General features: G+C 41.1%; 1 protein-coding gene across 6 annotated transcripts in view; it reads right to left on the bottom strand.

The window, feature by feature from the left end:
• The window catches only part of fgf14 (fibroblast growth factor 14), a 74182-nt gene that overhangs the window by 13786 nt on the left and 47663 nt on the right, over positions 1–12733 (bottom strand). For 5 of the 6 annotated variants that reach the window (XM_078795010.1, XM_078795011.1, XM_058081699.2 and 2 more), the window contains exons 2-3: positions 2760–2870; positions 330–433 (exon numbers count right to left, since the gene is read on the bottom strand). In XM_078795010.1, coding sequence (XP_078651136.1) covers positions 330–433; positions 2760–2811 — 156 coding nt within the window. In that variant the 5' untranslated portion in view covers positions 2812–2870. Of the gene's footprint in view, positions 1–329; positions 434–2759; positions 2871–5571; positions 6212–12733 lie in introns of those variants that run through there. The other variant, XM_078795008.1, reaches the window with a different exon arrangement.

The following is a 12733-nucleotide window of genomic DNA, read 5'->3' as shown; positions in this document are numbered from 1 at the left end:
TGGTCAGAACGATGGGTAGTTTTTTCCCCAGATGGGAAAAGTGGGCGTGGTGGAAAAGCTCACCCTGCTCATTAACTGTGGCAGCATTTTTCCTTCCTAATTTCATTCATTCATTTTCTGCCGCTTTTTCCTCACAAGGGTCGCGGGGGTGCTGGAGCCTATCCCAGCTGTCTTTGGGCGAGCATGCAAACTCCACACAGAGATGGCAGAGGGTGGAATCGAACCCTGGTCTCCTAGCTGTAAGGTCTGCGTGCTAACCACTCGACCACCGTGCAGCCCCCCTTCATAAATTGTGAAACAAAATTATGAACATGATGTTCTGTACTCACAGATGTGTAGAGATGACCCTCCCCGTTCATGGCGATGTACAAGCCCGTCTTCACAGACTGAATGGCGACGACACGGAGGCCCACGGGAATAAGGTTGAACAAAGCTGAAAGATAACAATATCATCATCAAACACCTGACCAGTACACCATATGGTATCCTCAGATGTAGGAAAACAGTGTATCATCCACATACAACTTCCTGTAAAAGTGCTAATGAAAAGGTTGATGGTGTATCTGGGGCCCATCATGGCCGCATGGTGGATTTTAATAGGCCTGTTGTTTGCTATAACAGACTGCATGTTCCAGGATGGTAATGGACTCTGCTTGCAATAGAAACTTATCTGGCCTGGGACATTAAATGTGTTGTATAGAGGACATTTTAAAAAGGCCACAGAAAATTGGTGTTGGCTTTGGTGTCAGCAAGACTGGAGATCTGGTAGTTAGGTGGCTTCTGGACCATAAAAGATAATGAAATTATTTTTTACCCTTGTGTGACAGTTAGGGGTGTAAAAATGTTCAATTAAAAAAATGTGCCTGGAGTTAATAAAGGTTTTATGATGACCACAGTTTGACCCTAGAATTCCAATTTTGAAAGTAAAAATCCCACAGAAACTGAATGAAGTTGAACCTCGGTTATCGGATTCCCTGGGTAGCCAACAGAAAACATTTATGACATTTTCTCAGTTAGCATACAATATGGTGCGGCTCGTGGTATTATTAACACACTGCATCAGTCCATCCATTTTCTTGTTATCCTCACAAGGATTGCGGGTATGCTGGAGCCTATCCCAGCTGTCTTCAGGCGACAGGCGGGGTACACCCTGGACTGGTCGCCAGCCAATCACAGGGCACATATAGGCAAACAACCATTCACACTCTCATTCATACCTATGGACAATTTGGAGTCGCTGCATCAGTCCAACTTTTCTTAATGTATTTTTATCAAACAAAGTTCACATCCTACTAGCTTGGCACTACATAGTAAATGATGGTGTCAGTAATGTTATAATAGGCTCCAGGTCGCCCATGACCCTAATGAAGATAAGCAGTATTAAAAAAATGGATGGAAGTCAACCACTGTAGTATTACTTTCATCTCGTTTTCAACTGCTTTTATGATGTATTAAACAACGTATAACTATATTGTAATTATATACTCTGTACTTAATTATGTATATACTTGTACATAATTACATACTTTTTATATACATTCCAAAAACATGCTAGGTTAATTGGTGACTCCAAATTGGTATGAATGTGAGTGTGAATGGTTGTTTGTCTATATGTGCCCTGTGATTGGCTGGCCACCAGTCCAGGGTGTACCCCGCCTCTCGCCTGAAGACAGCTGGGATAGGCTCCAGCACCCCCCGCAACCCTTGTGAGGATAAGCAGTAGAAAATGAATGAAATTGTATTTAAATTAATTCTTATTGCACTTTTTTCTTCCATTTCTACAGATATGCATTTCATTCTACTATATTTTACTTTTTGTGATAGGTGTTTTTTGCATTTTTTTGCATTTCAATCTTAATATTATTATTAATATTATTCAATATTCAAAGTTTTTATTTGCTACGGTACTTACAAAGCTAGAAACACTTAAAAACTGCAATGTAGAAATGGCAACAAATCTCTCTATGTCATTTTAAAATAAATATATCGCACCGGGCCTTTTTAACCTATGTGAAGTGACATGTGCCACATCTCCTCAAGCTGTCAGGCTAATGAGAAGTGTCGCACTGAAGCAGCTAGCCCAGAGCTGTGTCATATCATGGTTATTAATACCCACATTTTTTTCCCTACTTCGTCTTGTTTCCAGGATGACTGTGTGGTTTGGAAGTTTCACCACTTGCTCACATAAATCAAATCCGGGCAAGGGTTCAGCTTATTTGCAGCCCAAATGGATCATTATTAATGCTAATGAGGGTAAATAAATTACAATTCTCCCCTGACTTGATGTTTTAAATTCAAAGTGTGTGCACATGGTGAATATATTCACCTATTCTCAATGAAAATGAATCCCATTTATTTATATGCGGTCTATGAATAATGGCTGAGCGATAATGAATGACTCTCTCCAAATTGACCGAGGTGCCGCAGGAAGTTAATTATTTAAAATCTCTTACTGTCATTAGCGTGCTAACTTTTGACATCCCAGAATGTGTGGAGATATTTCGCTCATATTTTCGGACAAAGCAAAAAAAAAAAAATCTTTTTTTATTATCATGGTAATTTGCCTGAGGTGCCCCAGGTCTGCCTAGCAACCAGTGACCACTGAAACATGTCTGTCTATCATGTCAATTAACCATCTGAGTGGGCGTGACAGGCATAGGCACACATTATTTAGCCCTTCATGATTCTGCCCAGCAACAAATGACAATTTAACGTACCAGAAAAAAAAGAAACTAATTAAAAAAAAGTAGTGTACTTACAGGAATTACTGCTGTCATCCTTGGTGCCATCAAGAGAGCCATCGGGATTCATTTGCAAGTAGTATCCCTGTCTGCAATATAACCTGGTCACTATACCCTTGAGCTGGGGATCTGTATGGGGAATAAAATTAAAAAATAATTAGAATGAAACTTTGTTTGAATACCACATTGTAGCCTGGAAGTCCAATTACAGGCTGTTAGGGTTTACTTTGTCATATTGAGCTCAACACCACCCTCTCTGGCAGCTTTGTGTACTGCACCACAAAGGGATAATAACATACAGTAACTACAGTGCAGTTATCTTCTGCTTGGAGCTGCACTATGTATAGATTTTTTTTCCCAATTCGGCCATGTGAGCACGAACCAAGGTGGTAAAGCCATCGACATTATGACAAGACATCACACCACATTGTGCTCCTTCCCAGAAAGCCCCAAGGGGGAAGAATACAATCAACTTCACCTGAACTCTGTGTGTGTGTGTGTGTGTGTGTGTATAAGAGCAAAAAAAAAACAGAACATGGCCACAGAGGGCATACAAAAGGCTTTTCTCCCCTTGTTTTTGTACAGCCTGAGGCACTTTGTGGTGGAGTGTGAGGTGATGACAGTAGCACCAGTAGAACAATCTCAGACCTTTCTCTGAGGCGGGCGGGCTAAGGCGGGCAGGTCTTTCACAGCTATGTGTCAATTATTTTTATTATTATTATTATTGTCGTGGAAAAGCTGACATAGTCAGAAAGATCTGGAACTTCGCAGACGTGGTCTACAGGAAGGAAGATGCATGAAAATGAATGTGTCTAATTGAGAAATAACAATACAGACACACTGCATCCCCTTCATCCCATCACTTCCAGTTTAATCACATTTGAGACTAATCCTCAGCTTCTCAAATAATGAGCGCAATCGCAAGCTACCAAAACAAACACAAATTAATTTCAATTAAAGCGGAAATAGAAATATCTTGACAAGAGGAAGAGGAGTCACATTTTGTTGAATTTGCACAAAATATACATGGTCAACTTGTGATAATGAATATCAATGTAACAGATTGGTGTTAACACATTTTTGATACGGATGATTAATAATCCGACAAAGGGAAAGCTTGCGTTTCTGATTGTCAGTAGGCCAATATATGCTATGCTATCTGATCAAAACATCCACATCTTAATTGTGGATTATCACGAACAGAGCAAATCAGGTGGCGCCACAGAAAGTCAATTACATGAAAGGTTTTGGCTTAGTTTTTACGCCGGATGTCCTTCCTGATGCAACCCCAGCCGGGAATCGACCCCATTCCCTCTGCTATGAATGAAAGACAGACACGTGTATCATTACACCACCAGGGGTGAACATTCTGATGGATATGGACCAGGGGTGGCCATATCTTTCAAGGGTGGCCTCATACTGAAAATTAAAGTATACGGGGGCCACTTTGATATTTTTATATATTTTAATGTTGTAAAAATGCTGATGAATGAAGAAAACCTAATCAATTATTATTATCGATATTTCAGCCTTTTCTCTTTACATTTTGCCTTTTTCTGTTTTTTTTATTTAAATTAATGTAATTTCTATAATTTACTGCAGGCCAAAAAAACCCAAAACAAAACAAAACAAAAAAACAAGCAGCAAGCCGCAAATGCTCCAGGGCCGCACTTTGGACACCACTGGTATAGCATATACTGACGGCCAATTAAAAAGAAGTCATGGTGTCCACACTTTGGACACCCCACTCAATCTGAATTAATTTCCACACAGCACATGAAATTTGTGATGTCAAATATTCCTATAATCATGTAAGAAATATTACATTAAAAGGTTCAAATATGACTATTTTACAAACACTTTTTGGATTGATTAGGAATATGCTAAGTGTCAATCTTTTCAGGCATCACAAATGCAAAGTATTGTTCAATTAAAAAATTATATTAAGGCGTTGAACATGTCTTATAAGAGTGACAGTTTGACCCTGGAACAGATAATTTCATTATTTCCAATTGGAGCATTTGTTACAAAAGAGATTGCATTCGACTTTTGAAGCTCCATGTGCATGATTATAATTTTTTGTTGGTCTCAAGCCAAAGCTTTTATTTGCACACCAGATGAGAGAATCGTCTGTGCACACACACACACACACACATACACACACACAGTATGGTTCTATATAGGGAGGCTTTGCACTGGAGGTGACAGAGGACAACAGCAATATTCATCTGCCATTTTGAAGCACCATGACCCTATCTCCAGATGTGCCCTCCTATCTGCCACACACACACACACACACACACACACACACACACGTGCATAGAAAAGCCATTTTAATCCACTCATGCGTACATTCTAACCCTTTGCATGGTAAGCTTGCAAACAGTCAGACTTGATACACCAGCTGCCATGCATGTCTGGAGCAACAGGTTTCCTCAGATGATACCTGATGATCGCCACAATTAAAAAGGAAATGAATGTATTGTTTTGTTTTTACAAAACCGGTGGAGCTGTCCTTGAATGCATCACAGAAAAGCCAGCTACAATATAAAATATACAATGTTATACGTTTTTTTTTTCACATTGGACTGAAGCATATAATCTATGCTTTCTAGCTCGTTACCACCCCATGCAGGACACCACTGATCATCACAAGCAGTACACATGTGGTCAAATGTTAGGACCTTTTACGCACGCGTAAAATTCATTAATGATGATATTAAAGCCTGTAACAGATGAGAGGGGAGGGGTGGTCCAATAACAGCTATCAACCGGTGGACGCACCCCCACTCCCCTCTCCACAAAAAAAAAAAAAAAACTTGACTTGCACCTTGTCTCCGTAGCCTGCGCTTCCTGAGACCAAATATGCGCACTTTGGAGAAGATGTCCACGAGGTTGCCGTTGCACAGCCCCTTGTTCTTGTTGGGGCTCTTCCGGCGCCGGTTAGTCGACGGCCGGTCCAGGTGCTGCTCCCTCGCCTGCCTCTTCTGCCGGATCAGCCCGCTCGCGATGGCAGCGGCCATGGCTCCCACCGAATATCACCACCAGCACCAGCACCCCCCCTCAACCCCCCCGTTTTCTTGGAGGGCGTGCGCACGAAACGGCCACTGGGTCACGGTCCCTGCATGGTGGCGACTTGACCCGTCCAGTCCACTTTAGTGTCTAAAGATCTCCTTATTATAACTCACAGAGACAAGGAATTCCCACTACATGATACAAAAACATCCAGGGAATCTTGTGCGTAATCCCGCATGCATGCATAAGACTCTTGAAGAAGAATCGGACCCTTCCTCTCTGTCCTCTTCCAGACCAGACTGATACTCTCCAATGCCCCCCTCCCTTAAAAATAGTAAAAATATCACAAAAAAAACGTAGCAGCTTTCAGCGTGCTGGAAGGCAAATGCACTCCTTTTTCCCTCCTTTTCACCAGAGGGGCTTCTTCTCCTCCTCTTCCTCTTCCTCCCTCCTCCTGTCAGCCGAGGCGCGTTCACGGGGAGGTGGAGAGGAGGGGTTGGGGAGTCTCTGCTGTTTAAGCGATGCTCGTGCATGTGCACCATGAGCAGCAGCGAGGACTGAGTGAATCTGGGTGAATCAGGACTGCACTGAATTGTAATGCTATCGAACCTGTGTGGTGACAAGCTGCATACATAAATATATGCACTGCACGAACTAAGCATTATGGTTTAAGAAATAATCATTTATATATATATATATATATATATATATATATATATATATATATATATATACACACATACATATATGTATATATGTATATACATACATATATACACACACACACACACACGTGTGTGTATGCATACTTATATATTTTTAAACACAAATTACAATATACAAATGTGAAAAATGTTGATCAGAACTATCTTATATTTGTACACCTGTATCACCAACTCAACCAATGATGCAAGTTTATTTATTTTTGCATTAACAATACCACATATTATAGTATTTATACCAATATAAAGTCTGGTGGATAAAAAATGATATTATTGACAAATAATTTGAATTTCCAAACTCAATATATCAATAGTGCTATCTGTTTTCAGCACCCTGGACAGAGACATGCACTCAGTTTGAGAACTTCCTGTATGTACTGCAAAAATCCATCTTTATCACACATACACTTAATGTAAACATACAGCACTCTGTTTAAAACACCAAACTGAATTCAATTATTGTTTGTTTTTTCATATTTTTTGGAGATTTAAAAGGTGAAAGAACAACCTGCATGCTCCAAATCACAGGCAGCCAAATTAAAACTCAAGAGAGCCATCTGCTGTTTGTGGCTGTAATTAAAAGCTCTATGCTGCAAAAAAAAAAGAGGGAGGAAAGGAGAAGAATGGATGTTACCCAGGACTGGATGGGGGTGGTGGGGTGGTCTCTGCACGCCACACACACACACACACCTGTTGAATCCAGCTGTACTATTATTGCATGGCGGGAGCTGACAGATGACCCATTCATTCACAGTCATCCATCCCTACTAGAGAGGACACTCATTCGCTCGGAGTGATTGATGAGATTTTTTATCAACCAAAAAAAAAAAGTATACATTATACATAGATTGCTTCTTATGTCATGCCTCGCTACGCTTCTCCTAAGGCGATGAAGCCTCTTGACTTGCAGTAAAACGCTCCAACCAGCAGCGGACACTGTCAGACCGTGACAGCCTTCAGAGGGAGAGGCTCTGTGTGTGTGTGTGTGTGTGTGTGTGTATGATCTACTCTTCTAATCACACAAGTGCTCTGCTTCAGTGCAGCAACAAAAGAATAAAAAAGAAGAAAGAGAGCAACATCACTATACAAAAAAAAAGTGTGGTTTGCGGATACCAGAATCTGTGAAGCGATACATAAGTTATTTTCTAAGAACTGTATTGTTTTTGAAGCATTTGCGTGTAGCATTATGCAGCATGATGAACCTCTGTACAATATAGGCTGCTGCACAACCTCCTAATTCCCACATTTTCATTCCAAATAATAGGATTCCATATGTTGACCTGCTTGCTATCTGAGAAACTATCCATCCATCCATAATTTTCTATGCCGCTTATCTTCATTAGGGTTGTGGGTATGCTGGAGTTGTCTTTGGGCGAGAGGCGGAGTACACCCCTGGACCAGCCAATCACAGGGCACATATAGACAAACAACCATTCACACTCACATTCATACCTATGGACAATTTGGAGTCCATAGCATGCACCTAGCATGTTTTTGGAATGTGGGAGGAAACCCACGCGTGCACCAGGAGAACATGCAAACTCTACACAGAGATGCCCAAGTGGAGAATCAAACAGTGTAACTATACAACCAATAAAAAAGTATTTTAGAATGTTGTTTTTTTCGAATAATGAGATAACAAGTATCTATAGTCGCTGCCAGAACTGACCTTAAAAACACATACATTCACATTTTCACATTTTGTGTTACAAAGTTTGACACTATTCCGATGCGTTCGTTATCAAAAGCCCTTATTACATTTATTTTTGTTGGCCGATATTGGCATAACAATGAAAAATCGGATCATATTGGTATGAGGTTTTTTTTACCAATAATGATATTTTTGTAACAGTGAGACCTCAGCAAATTGTATCTTGCAGTTCAGTGTCATACAATGAAAAAGATGATATATATTGCAGTTACTTTGATTGATTGTAATAAAAAGTAGCCCACTAACATGCAAGTTATTGTTTTAAGTTCAATATTTCAGGCACTCAATTAAAACATAATAAATAAAAACACCATCTTTTCCATGCAGTCTTGTGTGCCCCCAACAACCCATCAAACGAGCATTACGAGCACACACGTACCTACATTTTTTTTCCTCCGGCATGTAAACGAGCGAGTCTCCATGGCGGTCCCATTCCAAAGCCCCTCTTAGCTAAAAGAACTCTTTTCTTTTCTTTTCCGGCTGCCGATGCCATGCCGGCCATTTATACCGTCTCTACCTCCAACCTAACATGGTTACGGTTAACTGACAGTTGGCCCCCCCGAGCAGTTTGCATTCAATTGCTCACAAGAAAGCTTAGAAACCTGTGCATTCTTTAAGTTTAGTGGCATAACAACACATATTAAGTATACTTTGACAATTTCTTTTGCAGATTGCCAATTAAAATAATGTAAAGCAACTAAATGAGCACTTAAGCTGACATTAAGGTGCTAAATACACAAAGTATGTGACAAACAAAGTATAGATGCATCATAGTAAACATAATTAAAAATGATTTGCATAAGAAAATATATATAATACAGAATTGCTGCAATGGAAGACAATTGTACTCGGGCTGTGATGCGACCGTCTCATCAGCAGCAAACATTCTAATGTAATCAGCTCTGAGGAAATGTCATTAGCGTTCATTCAATGTCCTACGGTGGGGCCAGGGCAAAATGTCACCTGAAACAATCCGGATAAATAAGCTATTTGATGATTATTGCCAGAGCTCTGCCTCCGGGCCGTGTTCCGTCATCAACCCGTCGTGCCATGACTCGATGCAGGGACTACAGGGAAAAAAGATGCCCTAATTACACGACGTTAGTAAAGATTAATAGTGAATGTATGTTCATGGAAGTTGGGTTTTCATAGAAGCCTGACTCCAGTGTACCGCATGTCACTTGTTAGTCTCGTTTTAGAATTTTACAGTCATTAACTTCTTTTTACATTTGAGTGATTGGTTCCACGAGGGCCATCTCTAACTGAAACGGATGCTAATGGAATACATTTTTCTAATAAGAAATCATATAAATCCCATTAATCTGTTCCAGATAACCAAAAATGTTAGCACATAACACATTTTTATACTTTTTGCTTTATGGTTTTACATGCATAAAACAATGAATGAAAGAGACAAATGAACATTTAAAGTTACTATAGTTATGGTTTAGTTTATTTTGATGTATACAGCTTACACTGGAGTATTCATTTTCTACCGCTTATCCTCACGAGGATCGCGGGGGTGCTGCAGCCTATCCCAGCTGTCTTTGGGCGAGAGGCGAGAGAAAACCCTGGACTGGTCTCCAGCCAATCACAGGGCACATATAGACAAACAACCATTCACACTCACATTCCTACCTATGGACAATTTGGAGTCGCCAATTAACCGAGCATGTTTTTGGAATGTGGGAGGAAACCCAGGCACGAGGAGAACATGCAAACTCCACACAGAGATGGCGGAGGGTGTAATTGAACTCGGGTCTCCTAGCTGTGAGGCCTGCGTGATAACCACTCATCTAGCGTGCAGAAAAACCTGAAAAATAAACTCAAACCTTTCAAATGTGTACCTCGTCATGAACATCCTTTCCAGTCAACAACAAAGAAAAAAAACAAGGACCCTCTATACAGTATGCTGGAGCCTATCCCAGCTGTCTTCAATGTGAGGCGGGGTACACCCTGGACTGGTCGCCAGCCAATCGCAGGGCACACAGACAAACTATTCATAGAAAACCCATGAATGCTCAGGGGAGAACATGCAAACTCCGCACAGAGATGGGGAATTGAACACGGGCTCTCGAACCCCAAGCTGTGTGGCCTGTGCGCTAACAAGGACATTTGTGATAAAAAAAAAAAACAAACACACTTGGACTCATGCAGTGCATTAACAACACAAGACGCACGCCATATTGTACCATAAGTAGAAAATGTACGCAAACCAAGACAAGCCTTTGGTGTAAAAAAAACACTAACCAAAGTGGACTCTAACCGAGGTACCGAGTCCACTGTACTGTGTAGAATTTTTACTTGACCAAAATGTAGGATTGTCAGTGCAAATATCGTCCATGGAGCGTGTTGCGTCATGACTGGTCATTTAGAGACCACCGGAAAATAAAATAGTCCAGCTCAAATGTTTTTGTACCGTTTCCTAGTAAATTCAATTAAGAGCACGTTGGCTCATTGCACACATCCAATGAGTCTTTCCGCTGCCAACGCACTCCATTAATAATTCACTTTACGTCCTCCGGGGAATGATCCAAATGGTCGGCTGCGGAGGCTGCGACCCAGGCCGCAAACCTTTAACTGGCTGGCTCATCATCTTGTGAGCATGTGTCATAAAATCATTTAAGTGTACATCCCATAATGGCCGCCGGGCACTACTATATCGAGCCATGTTGTAATTTGTCTCCCCTCTCGAGAACGTGATGGCGTGCTGGTCCATCCCCCCCGCCGCCACCAACTCGGGCTGGAGCAGATTAAAGTGAGGCCCGTAGCGTGGAGCCCTCCAACAGGGATGTTAATGAAACGCGGCAAGCTACACTCTAAAATAGCCTATTTCTTGCTTGAATTACATAGTTAACACTGAAGATGCTATTTATAATGGAGGGGGGGGGGGGGGCAATGGGGGTGATTGGACCTTGAGAACATTGTGATTGAACTGTGATGACAACACAATGAAATTATTAGATATGCATTGCTGTACCTTTACAGGAGACATGTCAAGTGCTTATAGTGCTGACGGCATTAGAGGACGCAATTGAAGGGAATTCCGCCTAGCAACAAGTCATAATCCAAACATGTTCCTGTTTCTGTCATTGCCGAGTTCATTCATTCATTCATTCATTTTCTACCGCTTTTCCTCACGATGGTCGCGGGGGTGCTGGGGCCTATCCCAGCTGTCTTGGGGCGAGAGGCGGGGTACACCCTGGACTGGTCGCCAGCCAATCACAGGGCACATATAGACAAACAACCATTCACACTCACATTCATACCTATGGACAATTTGGAGTCACCAATTAACCTAGCATGTTTTTGGAATGTGGGAGGAAACCGGAGTACCCGGAGAAAACCCAGGCATGCATTGGGAGAACATGCAAACTCCACACAGAGATGGCCGAGGGTGGAATTGAACCCTGGTCTCCTAGCTGTGAGGTCTGCGTGCTAACCACTCGACCTCCGTGCAGCCCATCACCGAGTTCATTCATTGTGTCACTTACATACATTCTAATGATTTCATTAGTTTTGTGGGGTACAAATTATGGGTGGATCCATCCAAATATTGATAGTAACAATAATATTGGATTGATGCTGGTCTGATGAGATTATGTTTTTGCTCTCATTTTTCATGAGCTTTTTTCAAATTTGTGATAAAGGGGACCTATTATGCTCATATTTCGACCCTTTGTATTGATTTGTGGTCTCCTATAGAGCAGCTACACACAATAACTTTTTAGATCTTCCAGAATCTGCACCTATTCCAGTATTTCCTTTGATTTGTGCTTCCTGCCAAAACCGTCAAAAAAAGTGTTTCCTAACTATGAACCATATGTGATGTCACAAAGGAACGGTTTTACCACGCCTTTCAAAACCATGTATTTTGAGCCATACCAATGTTTTTTTTTTTTTTCAAAAATACTAAAACCTCCCTATCTGAAACCAGTACAGCGACTGCATTACTGCAGACTCTCCACCGATCCGCCTGTGGATCTCAGGCTGCAACCTTCCCTCACCCGAGAACGAGACCCCAAGACACTTTCAATCCTGTCAGGAACAGATGACGTGCATGATGTTGAAGAAACAATCGTTCACTTTGCAACATTACAAATGTATTCTTGTAAAGCCATTTTTAGTCATATTTTTTTTAACAGTTATCAGTCTGAAGTCTAGTATTAAAAAAAAAAATACTTTGATTTTTTTCCACTACATACTGTATGTTTATGTAAGTTGCAGGTTATTATTACTAATTGGTGGGAGGTGTTGGTTGTTTTGCAACTTTTGCACCTGATTAAATCGAAAGCAGGCGGAATAATAGGCTGATTTATTTGATTAACTAAAAACTCATTCCCACCCCCTTGATTATGCTTGGTTGCTAACCAAGCATAAGCAAATAATTTAGCATTAGCACAGAAGACAAGGTAAAGCAACATGTCGTCTGCATTCTGATCACATATCCTGACTGTGACATCCTATTTTTAAGTCTGCGGCAGAAGAAGAGGAAGCAAGATGCTTTGTCAGCATTTTGGCGCTCCGTCGGGAAGCCATGGGCA

The sequence above is a fragment of the Doryrhamphus excisus genome, linkage group LG12, assembly GCF_037039965.1.
Source record: "Doryrhamphus excisus strain RoL-2023G ecotype Guam linkage group LG12, RoL_Dexc_Guam_v1.1, whole genome shotgun sequence".
Lineage (NCBI taxonomy): Eukaryota > Metazoa > Chordata > Actinopteri > Syngnathiformes > Syngnathidae > Doryrhamphus > Doryrhamphus excisus.
Note: the sequence above shows the minus strand (reverse complement) of the source record. Positions and strands in the feature narration are given on the sequence as shown.